The sequence below is a fragment of the Lepus europaeus genome, chromosome 13 (assembly GCF_033115175.1).
Source record: "Lepus europaeus isolate LE1 chromosome 13, mLepTim1.pri, whole genome shotgun sequence".
In the NCBI taxonomy this organism is placed as follows: domain Eukaryota; kingdom Metazoa; phylum Chordata; class Mammalia; order Lagomorpha; family Leporidae; genus Lepus; species Lepus europaeus.
This window is the reverse complement of record NC_084839.1, coordinates 24,083,708-24,097,735: the sequence shown is the minus strand read 5'-3', so window position 1 is coordinate 24,097,735 and position 14,028 is coordinate 24,083,708. Positions and strand designations below refer to the sequence as shown.

At 51.8% G+C, this 14,028-nt stretch overlaps 1 protein-coding gene across 4 annotated transcripts; it reads left to right on the top strand.

The window, feature by feature from the left end:
* Window positions 1-146: 146 nt before the first annotated feature.
* Window positions 147-5,296, top strand: EIF2B4 (eukaryotic translation initiation factor 2B subunit delta). Of its 4 annotated transcripts, none has more exons than XM_062209151.1 (13): window positions 147-256; window positions 643-686; window positions 946-1,081; window positions 1,290-1,493; window positions 1,768-1,850; window positions 2,197-2,288; window positions 2,522-2,636; window positions 2,829-2,905; window positions 3,245-3,347; window positions 3,603-3,730; window positions 3,840-4,017; window positions 4,760-4,940; window positions 5,051-5,296. In XM_062209151.1, exons 1-13 carry the CDS (start codon window positions 226-228, stop codon window positions 5,248-5,250), a joined length of 1,572 nt encoding a protein of 523 aa, XP_062065135.1. In that variant the 5' UTR covers window positions 147-225; the 3' UTR covers window positions 5,251-5,296. The 4 variants fall into 4 exon arrangements, with proteins under 4 accessions (XP_062065135.1, XP_062065136.1, XP_062065134.1 ...); XM_062209152.1 differs by having other exon boundaries at window positions 239-256; window positions 950-1,081; XM_062209150.1 differs by lacking the exon at window positions 147-256 and having other exon boundaries at window positions 529-686.
* Window positions 5,297-14,028: the final 8,732 nt, after the last annotated feature.

Sequence of the window (14,028 nt, the reverse complement as noted above, 5' to 3'; positions counted from 1 at the left end):
TCCGGACTGAGCGCCCAAACCGAAGTGGCCCTCGTCGCGACCCGTAGTCCGGGGCGGGGACCCAGTGCCCGACGGAAGTTGTAGTCCGCCCGGGGCTGTGCGCGGCGGGTGTCGGCGTCTCGGCCTCCGGCCTCCGGCCCAGGTGGCGCTGTAGTCCCGGCGACCGCCGAGCCAGGCCCTGGGACGGCCCTCTGATCCGGCGGCCGGAACCTAGGGCGCAGAACGATGGCTGCTGTGGCCGTGGCCGTTCGCGAGGGTGAGTGAAGGGCCGGGAGCCCCAGCAGGGTCGCGGGCCGACCGGCCCCGGGCGGGTGGCGCGGGGCCTGGAGCTGCTTTGGGCCCTCTGGTTCCGTTCCGGCGCCACACGCGCGACTCTGGTCTCCCCGGTCTGGGACGCAGCCCCGCTCCGCGCCCCGGCGGCGGGTGCCCGCGGGAGGGTGGGTGACCCCGCCTCTGTCCCTCCCCCGCGCCTTGGCTTTGATCCCGCCGCGCAGTGCGTCCCCACGCGGGTCCCCGGCTGGCCGGCGCGCGGCGGCGGAGCCGTGGTCATGCCAACCCGGCAGCCGGCGGCGCCGAGGACCAGTGCCCCCCAGCCCTCCCGGAGCCTCTCCGGCTCACTGTGTGCCCTGTTTTCTGATGCAGACTCGGGATCCAGCATGAAGGCGGAGCTTTGTGCTCGGCCCGGGGTGAGTGAGCCGGTCCTCCCACGCCGCTCTGGAAGCCGGGTCGGGTCCGTTCCGGTTTGCTTCCAAGTCGCGACAGGAGATTTCACAGAGTGCCTTCGACCCCTAGCCCCTCTGGGGGAGCGCTGATCCCTGTGGCGCGGAAGCTTGTAGCAGGGAATTTGGGGCAGTTCGGGAGGCTCGGGGACTTGGCCTGGTGGGAATTCGGTACGCATCCGTAGTGTGGCTTCACTGTGTTCACAGCGTCCTGTGTTTGTCCCAGGCAGGGGGGAAGGAGATGACCCAAGAAGAGAAGCTGCAGCTTCGGAAGGAAAAGAAACAGCAAAAGAAGAAACGGAAAGAGGAAAAGGGGACAGACGCGGTCACTCCCTCTGCGGTGTCGGCAGCCCAGTGTCCAGGTGCCGCGTCTTTTTTTTTTTTTTTTTTAAGGACTGGGGTGTGGAGCCTGGTCTGGGGTTGTGCAGGGAGAAAGGAGGAGGAGAGGAGACAACTAGTTTGGGCAAGGTGGAAAGCGAAAAGGTGTAGATAAACAGGGAGAGAAGCTTTGGCCAGGGTGCAGGTCCCCCTTGCCTGGGCTGGGTCACCTCTTCCTTGTACCTTGAATAGGCCCAGCCAGAGAAGCGCCAGGACCTGGCAGTCAGTCCAGCACTCCTGGTGAGAAAGTTCCAGCTGGCCGGAGCAAGGCTGAGCTGCGCGCTGAGCGGCGAGCCAAGCAGGAGGCTGAGCGGGCCCTGAAGCAGGCCAGGAAAGGGGAGCAAGGAGGGCCACCCCCACAGGCCTCCCCCAGCACGGCTGGAGAAGCCCCCGCAGGTATCTTCTGTTCCATTCAGAGACCCATTTACTCCCGGTTCTGTGCCAGCTCACTGGTCCTCATCGTAAAACAGCTCTCTGCTCCCATTCTCACCTTGGAACCCAGAGTTCAAAGTTTCCCCCCCAACCCCGTTCTGACGCCTGTTTCTTCCTGTTCTCCCCTGCCTTCTCCTCCACCCCCGTCCTGTTTTTTTTGGTGCCCTAGTATGCTGTAAGGACAAATGACATGTTTCAAAACCTGCGCTGTCTTGAAAGCACGGTCGTTATGTTTTAGGAGGGAAGCGTCTCACCGAGCACACCCAGGCTAATGACCCCACACTGCTGAGAAGGCCTGTCAAAAAGTCAGAGCGGCAGCAGGTAGGAAGTGGGTTTGGTGCAGGGCCAGAAAGCGCCTGGGCCGTGTAAGGCCAGTGAAGTCGTGGCCCGGCCCTGCCAAGGCAGCTGCACTCGGGACCTGAAATTCAGCAGATCTAAAGCAGGCTCATTTCTAAGTGGATCCTTTTGTGTGGCCTGTGAATGACGTTACAGATGTCCTCATGGCCCTTCCCCAGCCCTGGCAGAGGGAGGCAAGGAGCTTGGGGCACAGTGGAACCTGGGAGAAGGATGGGTATTTGGGTCAAAGAAGGCTCACTGTTCACCTCCGTTCCAGCCTCGTCCCGTAAGTTTAAAACTGTGTGCCACTGGTCTGTCCTGTTTTGTCAAGGATCTTACGCGGAAGGATTATGGATCCAAAGTCAGTCTCTTCTCCCACCTCCCCCAGTACAGCAGACAGAACTCTCTGACACAGTACATGAGGTAGGAGCCTGTGAACCCTTTCTCTGTTAGGTCCGGAGGATTTTAGTTACCCTGAATTGATCATGTCTGGGGATTCGAGATGGGGTCTGTGGGAAGAAGTCTGAACTCAAGGCGAAAACCCAAGAGGGCACGGGGAAGTCTGTGCCGGTGAAGGGCGTTCCTTTTCCCCGGGGGCCCGTGGGCAGTAGGTGCTCAAGCCCCTGGCAAAGTCTGTGACTCCGCCATCCCATCAGCATCCCATCCTCTGTGATCCACCCAGCCATGGTGCGACTCGGCTTGCAGTACTCCCAGGGCCTGATCAGTGGCTCCAACGCCCGGTGTATTGCCCTACTCCGGGCCTTGCAGCAGGTAGGCCTTGTCCTTCTCTCCTTTGTATCCCAGCCACACCCTCCCTAACACCTAACACCGCCCTGCCTTCTCTCACCCAGGGTGATCTCTGGGGCAAAGGGGATGGTTCTACCCTCAGAAGCTGGTCCCTGGCCTTCCTTTCAGAGAGCTCCTCTAGGGGGCGCTCTGCTGATCCCCTTGTGCACTCTGTAGGTGATTCAGGATTACACGACGCCTCCCAATGAGGAGCTCTCCAGGGATCTGGTGAATAAACTCAAACCCTACATCAGGTAAGGACAAGCGCTCCGGGGCCGCCCCCTCTCCCCTAGTCCTTTTCTTGTACGCCTCTTGCTCTGTCACTCTCCTTTCGTTTGCCCGGTCTCTTTAAAAAAAGTGTGAAAGTCTTTTATGTTGTCTGTAAGGCATAAGGGTGCTTCATAAAGTCTGTGGACACCATCAGCTTATTTTGGTGCTAAAGCCTTTTGAAACCGATGCACGTGAGAAGTCTTCAGAAAGTATGTGGAAAATGGGATGCATGGCTTTCAAAACGTTTTGGCACCAAAATAAACCTCATCTTTAATTCCCATTTTCCATGAACTTTCAGAAGCCCTGTGGTATTGTCGTTGTAGCTTCCTGACTCAGTGCCGCCCCCTGTCGGCAAGCATGTACAATGCCATCAAGTTCCTTAACAAGGAGATCACTGGAGTGAGCAGCACCAAGCGGGAAGAGGAGGTGATGAGTTATGAGGAAGGAGAAAGGCATACGCCCGGGGCTGGAGTCAGAAAACACGTTGCGCACTCCTAGGGAGACCCACATAAGCCGTTCTGCCTGGGCCCATGGGTTAAGGAAGTGCTTGGGTGACCTGACTCTTGCCCCTTGTGCTCCCTTTGGAGCCTGTTTGGGTCCCCATTCTGCATCCAGCATGATCTCCCAGGGAAGCCGTGTGTCCGTCTCTTGTTCCCTCAGCGTCTCACCCGCTCCCTTTAGGCCAAGGCGGAACTTCAAGCAGCAGCTGATCGGTACGTGCAGGAGAAGATCGTGCTCGCCGCTCAGGCAATTCTGCGCTTTGCTTCCCAGAAGATCAGTAACGGGGACGTGATCCTGGTGTACGGCTGGTATGGCTCAGACGCCGTGAGACAGCGGGGGTGGGATGGTGTGCGGGGGCGGTGAGCGGGTCATCGGTCAGTGACATTCCAGCTGTGTCCCTCTCTCCCTTCCCTCTAGCTCATCTCTCGTGTCACGGATCCTTCAGGAGGCGTGGTCCGAGGGCCGCAAGTTTCGGGTGGTGGTGGTGGACAGCCGGCCCCGGCTGGAGGGAAGGCACATGCTACGCTTTCTGGTCCGTGCAGGGGTCCCTGCCTCCTACCTGCTGATTCCTGCAGCCTCTTACGTGCTCCCAGAGGTGAGGACAGAGGAAGCAGACTCCAACGTTAGAGACAAAGAGGCCTAGTAACGTACAGATAACTCTACCTCCCTAAGGTACCAGTTATTCAGAAATATTAGACTTGTGCCGGCGCTGTGGCTCACTAGGCTAATCCTCTGCCTTGCGGCGCCGGCACACCGGGTTCTAGTCCCGGTCGGGGCACCGGATTCTGTCCCGGTTGCCCCTCTTCCAGGCCAGCTCTCTGCTGTGGCCAGGGAGTGCAGTGGAGGATGGCCCAAGTGCTTGGGCCCTGCACCCCATGGGAGACCAGGATAGGCACCTGGCTCCTGCCATCGGATCAGCGCGTTGCGCCGGCCACAGCGCGCCAGCCGCGGCAGCCATTGGAGGGTGAGCCAACGGCAAAGGAAGACCTTTCTCTCTGTCTCTCTCTCTCACTATCCACTCTGCCTGTCAAAAAAAAAAGAAAGAAATATTAGACTTGTATAGCCCTGTTTCTGTTTACTGTGCAGGCTGCAGCACAGTGTCACTACCACAAGAACCCCGTACTGTGTTACTAACCACCCCGAGGGGACAGGGCAAAAGTCACTTACAGTTAGTGGGAGGCTGGGAGTCCGTGGTCAGGGGTTTTCCAAGGAGAGCCATCATTAAGGTGTATTACTTGTCTTCTCACTGCTCTCCAGGGCAGAAGTGGGGACTTCCTCTGCTATGATACAGCATGACTTGTTTCCCCTTCCTTTTCTTCATTCTCCAAAACAAACAGGTTTCTAAGGTGCTCTTGGGAGCTCACGCACTCCTGGCCAATGGATCTGTGATGTCGCGGGTGGGGACAGCACAGCTGGCCCTGGTGGCTCGAGCCCACAATGTGCCAGTGCTGGTCTGTTGTGAAACATACAAGTTCTGTGAGCGTGTGCAGACTGATGCCTTTGTCTCTAATGAGCTAGGTAAGGTGGGGCAGGGAGAAGCTTTCAGGAACCTGAGAAAGTTGGAGAGGGAGAGGGGAGGTTAAAGTGCTGCTTTTCTAAAAGGATGTGATGGGTGCCTCCCGTTACAGATGACCCTGACGACCTGCAGTGCGAACGGGGGGATCACGTAGCCCTGGCGAACTGGCAGAGCTACCCCTCCCTCCGGTTGCTGAATCTCGTCTATGATGTCACGCCGCCCGAGCTCGTGGATCTGGTGATCACAGAGCTGGGGATGATCCCTTGTAGTTCTGTTCCTGTTGTCCTACGAGTCAAGAGCAGTGACCAGTGACGGGGAAGCCGGGTCAATAAAGGACATGCTCCCTCTTCCTAAGCAACTCTCCGGCCTTTGTATCTTACTGTCTCCACCACGTAAGGAAGGAGTCCAGACCTCCTAACTCACTCGCTCTTTTTTTTTTTTTTTTTTTTTTAAGATTTATTTCTTTCTTTGAAATAAATATGGTCATCTGGTTCACTTGCCAGATGTCCATTCAGTCCAAAGCCAGGAGCCAGGAGCTCCACCCAGGTCTCCCACAGAGCAGGGAGGAGGGGCGCAAACATTGGGCCACCCTTTGCTGCCTCCTCGGTACATTACAGCAAGGTGAATGGGAAGCAGAGTAGCCGGGATTCAACCAGGAACTCCAGTATGGGATGTGGGCATCCCAAGCAGTGGCTTAATCCGCTGCACCACAACACCCGCCCCTCCCCAACCCCTCTTATCACCGCCACCAGCCTCAAAGCCTCACGAGACTCTGTCAGGTGACTAGATCCATGCTAGTGCTTTGGGGCAAAAGTGAGGTTCAGTAGGGTGACCAAAACCAACCAAATCATCAGTGATTTACTGAGCCTTTCACATGCCAGACACTTGGGAGGAAGGGGAGGACACGTAAGAGTCCTAAGCTTAGTAGTAAGTTAGTCTTTTTTTTTTTTTTTTTAAGATTTTATTCATTTATTTGAGAGGTAGAGTTACAGACAGTGAGAGGAAGAAACAGAAAGGTCTTCCTTCCTTTGGTTCACTTTCCAAATGGCCGCAATGGCCGGAACTGTGCCGATCTAAAGCCAGGAGCCAGGTGCTTCTTCTCGGTCTCCCATTGGGTACAGGTACCCAAGCACTTGGGCCATCTTCCACTGCTTTCCCAGGCCACAACAAAGAGCTGGATTGGAAGTGGAGTAACCGGGACTAGAACTGGCACCCATATGGAATGCCAGCACCGCAGGCGGAGGATGAACCTACTGTGCCACAGCACCGGCCCCAGTAGTAAGTTAGCCTTCACTGAGCACCTGTTGTATGTCAGAAACTGTTCTGAGCCATTCCTAGCCCACTTCAGTTTATTCAACTCTGAAGTAAAGGAGACTTCAGGCACAGAGAGGTTAAGTCATTCACCCAAGGTACACAAAGGTTAAGTTACTTGCCCAAGGCAACACAGCTAAGGCACAGGCCAAGATTATTGCCCAAGGTAGCACAGTCAGCAGGTGATCCAGGATGTAATCATAGGCAGTCTGTATGTAGATACTGTACCCTTAACTTTTATACTGCGTGCCCATCGGGAGCACTTAACGTAAAGTAGGAAGACAGGCAAGCTTTGTCTCCAGTATGAGATAAGTTCTTTGAGTAGGATGAACAGTATTCATTGGAAGTAACCGAGAAGGATGTCCCCGGGTCTAGAACGGTTGGTGAAGACTTCACTGGTAATATCTGACCCAGTCCTTGAAAGATAAGTAGTTTCCCTGTTGGAAAAGAACAGAAAGGCAGGTCAGCAGAGGAAACCGCTCTAGTACAGAGATGGTGCCTTAAAAGTGAGTGGCCAGGGGCTGGCGCTGTGGCACAGTGTCGGACCCTCGCCAGCAAGGGTCCAACGCAATCACGACATGATCACTGTTTCTCGGTTCTCAAGGAACTTTTACTTGTGGGGGCAGAAGGAAAGAGTGAGGGAGAGAAAAGAAAAGAGAAGGAGGGGCTCCAAGCCCAATTCCCAATGTCCCTTTATACCCCAAGTCCCTTGGTGCATCCGCTCCACAGCCAATAGCAGCTCTCTTCCCGTGCAGTTCACACTGGTATCGTCCAATCAGATGAAAGGATGCATATAGTCTCAGGTCGAAAGTTCATCTGTTTCACCTGATTCTTCCTAGTTGTTTATGCAGAGTCCGTCCTGCCTCAGCTTCATCTGTTTCACCGGGTTCCTCCGAGTTGTTTATGCAGAGTCCATTCTGTTTCATCTGTTTCACCTGGCTGTTTTCGTGGGCCTTGTGGTCGACCGATTGCTGCAAGCTATGCAGATGAGGAGGTTCTCACAGGTGGCCAGCCTGCGGTTCCCCACAGCACAGTGGGTTAAAGCTCCGGCCTGCAGTGCTGGCATCCCATATGGGCTCTGGTTCAAGTCCTGGCTGCTCCTCTTCCAATCCAGCTCTCTGCTGTGGCCTGGGAAAGCAGTGTAAGATGGCCCAAGTCCTTGGACTCCTGCACCCACATAGGAGACCCAGAAGAAGCTCCTGGCTCCTAGCTTCAGATCAGCTCAGTTCTGGCCGTTGTAGTCATTTGGGAAGTAAACCAGCGGATGGAAGATCTCTCTCCATGGCTCTACCTCTCTGTATAACTCTTTCAACTAAACAAAATAAAATAAATCTTCAAAAAAGGTTATTAAAAAAGTGAGTGACCAGTTTCCAAATGGCAAATGCAGTGAGGCTGGATCTGAGGCTTAATGTTCAGATAAGGCTGCAAAGGTAGGCTGTGGTCAGACTGTGAGTCTCACCGCTGTTTACCTTTTTTTTTTTTTAACAGATAGAGTTAGACAGTGAGAGAGAGAGAGAGAGAGAGAAAGGTCTTCTTTGTTGGTTCACACCCCAAATGGCCGCTATGGCCGGAGCTATGCCGATCTGAAGACAAGAGCCAGGTGCTTCTCCTGGTCTCCCATGCGGGTGCAGGGGCCCAAGCACTAGGGCCATCCTCCACTGCCTTCCCGGGCCACAGCAGAGAGCTGGACTAGAAGAGAAGCAACTGGGACTAGAACCTGGTGCCCATATGGGATGCCGGCGCTGCAGGAGGAGGATTAACCAAGTGAGCCACGGCGCCAGCCCCGCTGTTTAGCTTTAAAAGGGAAAGTCACTTTAAAAATTTTTTCTTTTTATTATTTTATTTGAAATACAGAGTTACAGAGAGGCAGAAGCAGAGAGATCTATCTGCTGGTTCACTCCTCAAATGGTTGAAATAGTTAGGTCTCTTAAAAAGCAGCCTCCCCTTCCCTCTTCTCTCATGACATTGTCTTAGAGAAAACAGGTCAGAATGTTCCCCCTCTGGGTTTTACTGCTGACTTGTGCTGTCAATGAACTCATTTCTCTAAGCCTTGTATTTTCAATCAGCACAGGGCAAGGATACTTAATTGCAACAGCCAGAGCTGGGCTGCTCCAAAACCAGGAGCCAGGAGGTTCCTGTGGTCTCCCACCTCAGTGCAGAGGCCCAAGCACTTGGGCCATCTGTTGCTACTTTCCCAGGTGCATTAGCAGGGAGCTGGATTGGAAGTGGAGCAGCTGGGACTCAAACTGGCACCCATGTGGGATACCTATCTTGCAGGCAGCAGCTTTACCCACTACATCAGCACCAGCCCCAAAAGTCACTTTATAAAACTTTTTTGAGAGAGTTCCTATCTGCTGGTTCACTTCTCAGATACCCTTAACAGTGGAGGCAGCAGTAGCCAAAGCTGGGAACCTGGTGCATGCTGGAACCCAGTCACTTGAGCCAGTGCTGCCTCCTGGGTTCTGCATTAGCAATAGCTGGAGTCAGGAGCCACAGCCAAGAGTTGAACCCAGGCACTCCAATGTAGGATAGGGGTATCTTAACCACTACACCAGGAGTCTCCTCCTGAGTGTTTTGTGGGTGTATGTGCATCATACTGGAAATTTTGAAGCAACACAAAGTGAACTATACAGGAATCCTCATCACAAATGTAGCAGTTATCAAGATGCACCACGTGTGCTTTTTTTTTTTTTGAGTTACAGAGTCAGGGGAGAGAGAGTCAGAGAATCTTCCATCTACTGGTTCACTCCCCAAATGGCCACAATGTAAGGGCTGAGGGCTGAGCCAAGCCAGGAGCTTTGCCCAGGTTGCCCATGTAGGTGGCAGGGGCCCAAACACTTGGGCCATCTTTCACTGCTTGTCCCAGACCATCAACAGGGAGTGGCCCCTCTCTCTTTGATTTTCCTTGCTGGAGTTACAGTAGATACCAGGTACTGCATCATTTCACTCCTACAAATTTCAATGTGTCTTGAAAAATATGTACATTTTTCATAATATCACAGTTATTAGATCATGCTTTCTTAGTATTACCTAGTCCATAATCAGATTTTCTTCATTGTCTCAGAAATGGCTTTTTTTTTTTTTTAGGTTTATTTATTTATTTGAAAGGTAGAGATATAAAGAGGCAGAGGTAGAGAGATCTTCCATCTGCTGATTCACTCCCCAAATGGCTGCAAAGGCCAGAACTGAGCCAATCTGGAGCCAGAAGTGAGGTGCCAGGTGCTTCTTCTAGGTCTCCAGAAGCACTTGGGCCATCCTCCACTGCTTCCCCAGGCCACAGCAGAGAGCTGGATCAGAAGTAGAGCAGCTGGGACTTGAACCAGCACCCATAAGGGATGCTGGCACTGCAGGCAGCAGCTTTACCTGCTATGCCACAGCGCCAGCCAGAAGTGGCTTTTTACAGTTGGTTGGTTTGGGTTCTAAACAAGTTCATGTATTACACTTGGTAGTTAGGTCTCTTAAAAAGCAGCCTCCCCTTCCCTCTTCTCTCATGACGTTGTCTTAGAGAAAACAGGTCAGAATGTTCCCCCTCTGGGTTTTACTGCTGACTTGTGCTGTCAATGAACTCATTTCTCTAAGCCTTGTGTTTTCAATCAGCACAGGGCAAGGATACTTAATAAGTGGTTCTGTGTGCTTCATGTTGCCTCGCGTCAGGAGGCAGCCAATGGTTGGTGTTTCACTTCCCGTGATGAGTGGCTACAGGGGTTTGAAAGCTCCTCGCAAACCTTTTAGGGACTTAGTAGTTTTATCCACTGATGGCGGTTACCTGAATTTATTCCACAGGGAGATGCAAAACAGTGATTTTTCTCATCCTTTCACTGGCTGTTGATCCTCTAGAAAGAATTCTCATCCATTCTTCTGGACTACAGTTCACACTGGAAAGGCATACTTAATACTTTCCTTTTACTGGCCAGCTTCCAAATTGTCACTAGTTATTTCCAGTGGTGTACAATGAATTAGTTAATTATTTTTTTGTTTGTTTTCTCTTTCCAAAATTAAAATTTTATACATTTATTTATTTGAGAGGCAGAGGGACAGAGATCTCCCATCTCCTAGTTCCTTCCCCAGACACCTGCAACAGCTCCTACAGCAGGGGCTGGGCCAGGAACACAATCCAGGTCTTCCATGTGGGTGGCAGGGACTGAACTACTTGAGCCATCACCTACTGCCTCCCAGAGTGTGCATTAGGAAGCTGGAATCAGGAACAGAGCTGGAACTCAAAACCAGGTGCCCTGGGGCCCACACAGTGGGTTAGCCACCACCTGCAACGTTAGCATCCCACATTAGAGTGCTGCTTCAAGTCCCAGCTGCTCTGCTTCTGATCCAGCTCCCTGCTAATGCACCTGAGAAGGCAGACAATGTCCAAGTAGTTGAGCCACCCACCTGTGAGACCCAGATGGGATTCTAGGCTCTTGGCTTTGGTCCAGCCCTGGCCATTGCAGCCATTTGGGAAGTTAACAAGCAGATGGAAGACTTCTCTCTGTCTCTTCCTCTTGCTCTATCATTCTGCCTTTCAAGAAAATAAATATTGGGCTTGCATTGTGGCATAATGGGTTAAGCTGCTGCCTGCAATGCCAGCATGCCATGTGGGCACTCATTTGGGTCCTGGCTGCTCCACTTCTGATCCGGCTACCTGCTAATGTGCCTGGGAAAGCAGTGGAGGATGGCCCAGTCCTTGGGGCCGCTGTAACCACGTGGGAGACAGGAAAGTTCCTGGTTCCTGGCTTTGGCCTGGGCCAGCGCTCGCTGTTGCAGCCATTTGGGGAGTGAACAAACAGATGGAAGATAACTCTCTAACTCTGCCTTTCAAATAAATAAAAGAAATCTTTTTAAAAAATCTGTAAAAAAACAAAACAGGTATCTGAGAAGAGAGCAGGCATCCCAAAGTGGGATCCTAGTTGCTATTCCAAATTCCCACATCTTTTTTTAAAAAGATCTTTCTGAACTAATGGATTTTATACGTTGAGCACACCAGTCATCAAATTAGGCAAAGAGGGGCCGGTGCTGTGGCACAGCAGGTTAAAGCCCTGGCCTGAAGCGCCAGCATCCCATATGGGCTCTGGTTCAAGTCCTGGCTGCTCCTCTTCCAATCCAGCTCTCTGCTATGGCCTGGGAAAGCAGTTAAAGATGGCCCAAGTCCTTGGGCACCTGCACCCACGTGGGAGACCTGGGAGAAGCTCCTGGATCCTGGCTTCGGATCAGCTCAGCTGCGGCCATTGCAGCCATCTGAGGAGTAAACCAGCAGATGGAAAACCTCTCTCTCGGTCTCTACCTCTCTCTGTAATTGTCTTTCAAATAAATAAAATAAATCTTTAAAAAAAATTAAGCAAAGAATCAACAGGGTCAACTTTATGCTTTAGTAAGATAAGCAGGAAAGATTAGATGCAGAGAAATAGATGGGTTAAAAGATTGCTTAAGGCGGCACCGTGGCTTAACAGGCTGATCCTCCACCTTGCGGCGCTTGCACACCGGGTTCTAGTACCTGTTGGGGCGCCAGATTCTATCCCAGTTGCCCCTCTTCCAGGCCAGCTCTCTGCTATGGCCCGGGAGTGCAGTGGAGGATGGCCCAAGTGCTTGGGCCCTGCACTCGCATGGGAGACCAGGATAAGCACCTGGCTCCTGGCTTCGGATCAGCGAGATGTACCGGCCGCAGCAGCCATTGGAGGGTGAACCAACGGCAAAAAGGAAGACCTTTCTCTCTGTCTCTCTCTCTCTCACTATCCACTCTGCCTGTCAAAAAAAAAAAAAAAAAAAAAAAAAAAAAAAGATTGCTTAAAAAAATTAAGATTAGAAATGTACCTACACTGGTTCAGCAATGACTTCTAGGAAAATTTCCTACCCATGTTTGAAGTAACTTAGATACAAGGTTAGTTATAGCAGCACTGTTTATAATAGCAAAAGACTGGAAACCACCTAAATACCCATTATTACCATTAAGAGACTAATTCAAATATACTACATCCATATAACCAGTACGAAGCAGTCATAACAAAGAATGAGAAATGTTTATGTACAGAAATGGAACAATCTCCACAGAGCACTCAGCTAAAAGAAGGTACAGAACAGGATGCATAGTTGCTATTTTAACTGAAAAGTGATATGTGTATAGAAGTACACAAAATGTCTTGGACCCACACCAAGAAACCAATTGCCTGGTTGGACAAAGTGGGAAGAGTTTTCATTTTAAACCTTTGTGACTTGAATTTTACAAATGTTTTATTTGAAAGGCAGACAGACATGTGGAAAAAGATCTTTCATCTGCTGGTTCAGTTTCCAAATGCTTGCAACAGCCAGGGCTGGGCCAGGCTGAAGCCAGCAGCCAGGAATTTAAGTACCTGAACCGTTACCTGCTGCTTCCCAGGATGCCATTAGCAGCAGGAAGCTGGATCAGAAACAGAGTAGCTCTGACCTGAGCCAGGTACTCCGACAGGGGATGGCAGTGTCCAGGCAGTGTTGTAACCACTTTGCCACACACCCACCCATGAATTTTTTTTTTTAGATTTACTTATTTATTTGAGAGGTAGAGTTATAGACAGAGAGACAGAGAGAGATCTTCCATCCACTGGTTGACTCCCCAAATGGCCAAAAAGGCCAGGCTGAAGCCAGGAGCCAGGAGGCTCCATCCAGGTCTCCCATGTGGATAGCAGGGGTCCAAACACTTGGCTCATCTTCCTTTGCCTTCTCAGGCACATTAGCAGGAATATGGACTCAAACTGCCGATCACATGGAATGTCAGCGTTGCAGGCAGCTCCATGCGCTGTGTCACAATGCTGGGCCCAGCCCCATGAATTTTTAAAACACTATTTTTTTTATTTGAAAGAGAAATCCTGCACCCCAAATGTCTGCAACAGCAGGGCCTAGGCAGGCTGAAGCCAGGAGTCAAAAACTCAATCTGGGGTCTCCCACGTGGGTGGCAGGGGCCCAACCAGTTGAGTCGTCATCTGCTGCCTCCCAAGGTGTCCATTAACAGGAGGCAGAAGTGGGACTGGAACCCAAGCAGTGTGGTAATAACTGCACCGACGCTGTCCCATTCCTTGAATTCTGAGCCATGTTCAACTTACTCCAGAAATAAATACAACTATTCATCTAAAAAAGATTTGCAGTAATTTATTTTTTTAAAAAAGATTTATTTATTTATTTACTTGAAAGAGTTACACAGAGGAGAGAGAGGTCTTTCATCCGCTGGTTCACTCCCCAGTTGGCTGCAACGGCTGGAGCTGCGCCGTTATGAAGCCAGGAGCCAGGAGCTCCCTCTGGGTCTCCCACGCGGGTGCAGGGGCCCAAGGACTTGGGCCATCTTCTACTGCTTTCCCAGGCTATAGCAGAGAGCTGGATCGGAAGAGGAGCAGCTGGGACTAGAACCAGTGCCCATATGGGATGCCGGCGCTTCAGGCCAGGGCATTAACCCGCTGCACCGCAGTGCTGGCCCCTGCAGTAATTTAAGTCAAAGATTGCCTAATCTGGGCAGCAGCAATAAAGAGATTTATTCACTACAGAAGTTCAGTGTTTGAAACAGAGCTATCCATTACATAAGCATTGAAGACCCAAAAGGGCAGAGAAGAAACTGGAGTTCCTTTGGGAACAGTAGAATCGCAGGTCCACTAGCTCTATTAGCTCCTCTACACTTTCTTAAATGCCTTACGCAGCCAAGGTAATGTAATGTGTGAGGTTTTGGGGAAGAGTCAGACTGGGTTACTCCCCGGCTTCCTTGCACCCACTCTGGATATGTGGACCCCTGAGCACTTGCAGGCCCTGCGCGCCTGAGAGGGACGGGCACTG

Excerpts from the sequence above, each read along its gene's own strand:
- EIF2B4 (XM_062209150.1), top strand. The coding sequence starts at position 549 with ATGCCAACCCGGCAGCCGGCGGCGCCGAGGACCAGTGCCCCCCAGCCC. Across the intron at positions 1,494-1,767 it reads GGCTGGAGAAGCCCCCGCAG|GAGGGAAGCGTCTCACCGAG; the intron begins GTATCTTCTGTT and ends GTTATGTTTTAG. Across the intron at positions 4,018-4,759 it reads CCTCTTACGTGCTCCCAGAG|GTTTCTAAGGTGCTCTTGGG; the intron begins GTGAGGACAGAG and ends CAAAACAAACAG.